Here is a 6,241-nt window from a genome sequence, read left to right as displayed (position 1 = left end):
AAATTAACACAATTAGAAAATAGATTAATATAGACAGATTTATAGACAGATTTAATCTTTATTACAGACGGATTTTTGGTTACCGATAAATTTTGTCCCTCTGTAAAAGTCCCGTCGGAAATTATTTATCGATGGATTTTTTTCGTCGGAAAATTACCGACGGATTTTTACCAGTTACCGACGGATTTTCCCTCTGTAAATTCTTCATCCATTTCTCGAAGACGACTAACTTTTCGACGGATTTTTTGTCTGTAATTATAGACGGATTTTCAGACGAATTTTTCGTCTGTAATTACAGACAGATTTTCAGACAGATTTTCCGTCTGTAATTTAAACCTTGGAAAATCATCTCACACTCTGATTACAGACAGAAAATCCATCTGTAAATCTGTCAGTAAGGTAAAATAAAATTTTTTTAAATTTAATACAAATTTTTATCTAATTTGTATTCAAATATTTATAATATTTCAAAACATAAACAAATTCATCGTATTATCAAATTAAAAGAAAAGTACTATAAACAAGCAAGCCAATATAATTCAAAACATAAACAAAGTGTATTGATACATCAACTATAATAATAAGTAATAACCATACATCAACAAAGTGTATTGATACATGAACTATAATTCAAAATATAAACTCTGTATTCAAAACATCTTTTTGAAATCCATGTCTAGTAAATGATCAGCTTCATCGAGCACCAACACTTTCACACCCATCAGCCGAGTTGCAAAGCCAACAGTATTCTCCACATGATCTCTAAGCCTTCCAGGTGTAGCAACAAGGATCTGTATAGCACATATAAAACATTAGTGATTATTTCCTAATAGATCATAATATTCAGCATCTATATGAAAAGGTTATTTAGTAATGTTGAAAAACTACTGATCTTTTTGTTTGCTTATATACATGTCCTTTGGAAAGTGTGCATGGTTCTATTCCACTAGAAATAACACTTCAACCGCAATAATAGAAGGATTTATCTGTTAAGGATTTGCTTGCATACGTTTCTATTCTAAGGCAAGTCTCGTCCCTCCAATAACAAATCAGAAGAAGCCACAATATTCGCAGCTGAGCTTGACATTGCTTTACTCATATCAAATGCGCTGCATGGTTCAAGTTGAAGAGGGGCTAAGCTAGACACTCCACTGAAACCTTTACCATTATTATTTGCAAAAACATTTGTCATGGAAGCCATAGCTATGTCAGCAGGAAGGAAACCCTGCTTGCTGGCAGCACGCCGTTTGTTGTCGATTCTGAGGACTTGTCGACCCCGGCTACCAAAACTGCTCTTTGGCTCTAGTATGAAAGCATCATTGTGTCTCACCACAGGCTTCAGAATTTTGGACCTTTTTCTTGCTTCAGCAGCAACCTTGGAAACCTCTTCTGTATTTAATCGCGCCAATGTCCAAGGACTAATTTTGAATGCTCCGGGATTCTTTCTCTTAGATGGTTCTTCTCTAGTACTCTTCTTTCCAAGTGAGCTTACGGAATCATTTTCTGGTGGGATTACATCAAACTGCAGCCAATGAAAGAGACATATGGTGCCATGTAAGAAAATAGAACACACAAAAAGCACCAGGGATGTCATGTCTGACAGAAAGCACATTAATACCAAAAGCAAGTTAATTTTTTTTTTTAAAATGTTACTTGATCTTCATCGAACAGGCATGGTGGTGTGCACCACGAACCATGCTGGAACATAGTGAAGGAGCTCACACTGCTGAATCCAGTAAGTGAGCTAACAGTTGACATTTGAGGACTTTGTTGACCACCAGCTCCTTGCTGCTCTTGCTCTTGATCCGTCAGAGCTATGATGTAATCATAAGTGCTGATTCCCTAAGTAACTCAGCAATAACCATAACATTTGGCACCAAAAATGTACACTTAATGAGAATTACTAGAAAGATGAACTTGTAGAGGATTCAGAAAAGGGTACACAAATATCAGAATATTTTTCAATTGGCTTCCATCATTTTTTTGCTTTCTTTTTTCCTCTTAATGCCTAATATTTTACAAATGAAATAACACATTGAACCAGATTAATGATGTAGCAAGCAACTGCCAAGTTACCTTTTCAACAAGGAGGATGTGAAAGAAGAAAAGCTATGCAACAGGCAAGGTAGTAATCATAGTCAGAATGGTGCAAACATATTGAAAACAAAAGAAATGAAATATATTTCGATTTCCAAACACGTAATAAAGTAATATGTCATAGCAGTATAGTAGCCACGTACTAAGATAAGAGGAAGACAAGGCAGAATGCTTACCACCACAATGACAAAGGGAACAATAGAGAAACTACTTCCCAACTTGGAGGAGATGTCAGCAGAAAACTGCTTTCTCTCAACATGTACTAAGATATCTTGGTGTGTGGGTGATTTTGAATGGTTTCATAATGCATATACCTGATGGATATCTCCCATGAAATGAGAAAGGAATAGAAGAGCCTGAGTGAGGTTATCTGATAAATAATTCATACCATATCAGTAAAATGTTTAGAACAATGATGCATAGGGTAGGCTATATGGATCCCAAGATGAATATTCACTGAAGAAAGAACATAAGAAATCTGTCATAAGAAATCTAAACATTTATATGAAAAATTACTCCATTTTAAGAACAAAAATATCAAAACAATGGAACAAAACAATTATATGATTATACCACTCTACTCCATTCCATTCCCTTGCTTTCCTCTCCATCTTATTCCATTCTATTAGCTTCCACTAATTACCAATCCAAACATAAATATGACATGGATTTATCAGAATTTAGCACTCTTAGTACCTTGTCTGGATGAGGAAGGAGGCAAAACCCAACAGAAAATGAAACCTCTGACCTATCAACATAAGCAAACATGAAACAACAAAGAAACCTATGTTTAAGAAAGGCCCAACAAGTCTAAAACGAGGAAAGAGAATCAGATAAGATATAGTTTGGTCAGTAGCTGACCGAATTGTAGGATTAAGCTCAGAAGAAGAAGAAGAAGAACAAGGAAGCAACAGTTTTTTCTTCTTTTTGGCAGTTTCATCAATACCACCAGATATAGAAGAATGAAGGAGTGGTTGAGAGTGAGGAATGATTGCAGCCTTCAATATGGAAATTGCCATTGCTTCCTTCTTCCTCTCCTCCACACACTGCCACTGCCATGAATTGTGAAAATGAACGTTTATCGCTTACGATAAAAGAAACAAAATTACAAAGTATGATATAAATGTTAAACAAAATTACAAAGTATGAATCTTTATCCATATTGAAAAACTACTAAACTAAACAATCAAGAGATTTTTCTTAGTCTTGTTAGGTACCTGAGCAAGGGAGGCAGCACTTTAATTGCTTAATTAAACTACTAAACTAAACAAAGTATGAACGTTTATCCTTAATTGATCTGATCATCACTTCAATTGTCCCCTTCTTATCATATTTGCTACCACTCCTCCTTCAAAATTCTGCCACTTTTAATTCAACCTAAATTCTGTAAAAGAATATATATAAGAATTAAAAAAATAAAAAAATATTGAAGAGAAACTAATGAGTTAATTTTAATTTATGTATGCAACTCACCACTTTTTTGCCAATTAGAAGACTATATAAGTCAAAATTGTTGTACTCAGATACATGGAAGAACACAGAATCTGGCTTCAATTTCAATACTCTGCTTTTCAAATGCATGTGAATATATATAATATAAGAAATCCCTATAAAGAATAATGTTAAATACATATCGGGTTTAATTTATTTAACCCAAAAATGTTAATTGATTATTTAAAAAAGGTTCAATTAATATATTGTCATGTATGTGTGAGTTATGAGGCACATTGTGCAGTACGTGGGTAACATTTTTTTCATATCATACAAGGATATACATTAATAAACAAACTAAAGAAAAAATGTTTATCATCACAATGAACAATATTTTGCCATTAAAATTTAAAATCACCTCTTTGTATGTTCAACATTCCTTTGTGGTATATAGTTGCTTATGAAAATCTTGGTCTTCCACTAAACACTAAGCCTAAAAAATTAAAAGGAGCAAATAAAAAGTATTATTATAATAGCAGTTATCATGCAAATTGAAATGAGTTTAAAATGAAGATGTAAATTAAAGGATACAATGAGAAATATCCATCAGGCCTCAAAAAAGTAACTCTCTTACCACCATTGAGTATGACTTTGACATTCTACACTTTTTCGGGAATTATATAGTCTTTTGTTCCTAAATCTACAAACAAATTTATGCATACCATTAAAAGAAATGGATGCAAGGAATGGATGCACACAAAGGAATGGATGCACACCACAATGAACTCTAGCAAAACCTTGCTGAATTCCACTCAATTAACATTATCAGATACACCTAAGTAAATAAAATGACACCGGAGATGCTAACAGGCTCTAACAGCCATCTTTCTAAATATTTCAAATTACAATTGATACTATAAACCAATCGAAGCTTCAAATTAGATGAATTCTGAATGACTAAATCAAACTTGATTTTGGTGTGAACTCCAAAACAATATGAACAACTTGAAATGACATATGACCCCAAGCACCATTACCAGTCCCATCAACAATTCAAAGTCAATCTCACATATTAAAGTGCTTTAGTGCATCTACATATTAAAGTTGAAAGCTTTAGTTCATCTAAAGTTCATTGAACAAAATATAAAAAATCTACCAATTCAAATGCAATGGTTATTCGCATCAGTCACCATCCAACAATTAGATTTTGAATTAACTAAAAAGTAAGAAAATAAAAATCAAAGTGACAAAAAAGAAAAACAAAGCATATTTCTGGGGATCTTCACTCGACCATAAATGGTGTAACCTTCAGCGGACCTGAAAAAAAACAAATTAAGTTTAAAATCGATCCACATAACATAATTCTAAACCAGAGAGAACAAACGGAAAATTAAGGTTAAGGGACGAGAATTAGGGTTAAGAAAAACAGGGAAGGGACAAGGTTAGGGCTAGGGATAATGAAATCAGAACAGAATCACAATGGAAGGGTTAGGGCTAGGGACGAGAAGGAGGCGGAGGCCTACCTGAACTAACAGCGACGAGAAGAGACAATGACAAACCTCCGGCAAGGAGAGAAGAAGAAACGCGAGAGCGGCGGCGGAGGGAGCTCGTAAGACAAGAGCACGACTGAGAGAGCTCGTGTGACGATGAAAGGAGCAAATGCATTGAGAGCAGCGGTGGAAGGAGCTCGTGCAACGCGAGTCGCGGCGGTGGCGGCGGCGGCGACAGTGGAGGACGTCACATCTTCAATGGAGAGAGAGAGAGAGAGAGAAGGCATGGGAGTAATTCAAGGAAACGTGAAAAAAAGTGAACTGAAGTATTCGGGAGTAAAGTGACCCATCTCGTTATTCTAATATATTTCCGATGGAAAATTTTAAATTACATACGGATTTTTCGTCTGTAATAATTTAATAAAATGCAGCATTAAAAAAATAATTTTACCGACAAAATTATCGACGGATTCTATTTTCCGTCTGTAATTTATGCTAATTCATTTTTTTTCCAACAAAAAAATCTCTTTGAAATTTCGTCTGTATTTCCGTGAGATAAAATCCGTCGAAAATATCCGTTTGTAATAACTAATTTTCTAGTAGTGTAATTATTTTATTATATTTTATCTGTATAAAAAGACTCACGATAATAACTTTTAATTCTAAATTCTTGCTCTTTTAACAAGGTGTAATATAATCCTGCACACAATAATTCATGTTAATATAGAATCTAAATTACATTATTCACATTAAAAATAACAAAACATACATAACCCCAACATTAATAGATATACATAAAAAAATAAAAAATCGACAAGCATTCACATAAGACCAAGTAACTTTTTTATTTCAAATCATATGAATATAAGAGGAACTTCAAAGTCTTAGTATATGTTGCAGCACAACTAGCAACCATTCAAAACATATTAATTAGTAGGTGCATAAATTTTTTTTAATTTTAAATAATAATTATATTTATCTAACCTTTATTGGATAAATTCGTATATGGTAAATTACAAATGAACAAAAATTTAGATTAAAGTTTAGAAGTTTTAATAATAAAAAATTTAGGTTATTTTTATCCTTAAATAGATAGTTATTTCGATATATGATTAGTATTTTATTTAGTTTGCTTTTTCCTACATGCATATGCTCCACATATTTTTCTTGTTATATGATTTGGATTGGATTTAGTTTAACGCTGGTTGAATTCAAGTTGGGTT

General features: G+C 33.3%; 1 protein-coding gene across 1 annotated transcript; it reads right to left on the bottom strand.

The window, feature by feature from the left end:
• Positions 1 to 650: 650 nt before the first annotated feature.
• On the bottom strand, positions 651 to 1,758 carry LOC112805765 (probable protein S-acyltransferase 22). The gene is made up of 3 exons (XM_072198256.1): positions 1,654 to 1,758; positions 1,064 to 1,522; positions 651 to 791 (listed from the first exon to the last, which is right to left on the bottom strand). The coding sequence occupies exons 1-3, from the start codon at positions 1,756 to 1,758 to the stop codon at positions 651 to 653; spliced, it is 705 nt and encodes a 234-aa protein (XP_072054357.1).
• Between the last annotated feature and the right edge of the window lie 4,483 nt (positions 1,759 to 6,241).

The sequence above is a fragment of the Arachis hypogaea genome, chromosome 6 (genome assembly GCF_003086295.3).
Source record: "Arachis hypogaea cultivar Tifrunner chromosome 6, arahy.Tifrunner.gnm2.J5K5, whole genome shotgun sequence".
NCBI lineage: Eukaryota > Viridiplantae > Streptophyta > Magnoliopsida > Fabales > Fabaceae > Arachis > Arachis hypogaea.
The sequence above is the reverse complement of the archived record's forward strand: the minus strand, read 5'-3'. Positions and strand labels throughout refer to the sequence as shown.

Coding starts and splice junctions, on each gene's coding strand:
- LOC112805765 (XM_072198256.1), bottom strand. CDS start 1,758: ATGTCAACTGTTAGCTCACTTACTGGATTCAGCAGTGTGAGCTCCTTC. Junction 1,523..1,653: donor GCCTGTTCGATGAAGATCAA/GTAACATTTTAA, acceptor CATTGGCTGCAG/TTTGATGTAATCCCACCAGA. Junction 792..1,063: donor CAAGCTCAGCTGCGAATATT/GTGGCTTCTTCT, acceptor TGTGCTATACAG/ATCCTTGTTGCTACACCTGG.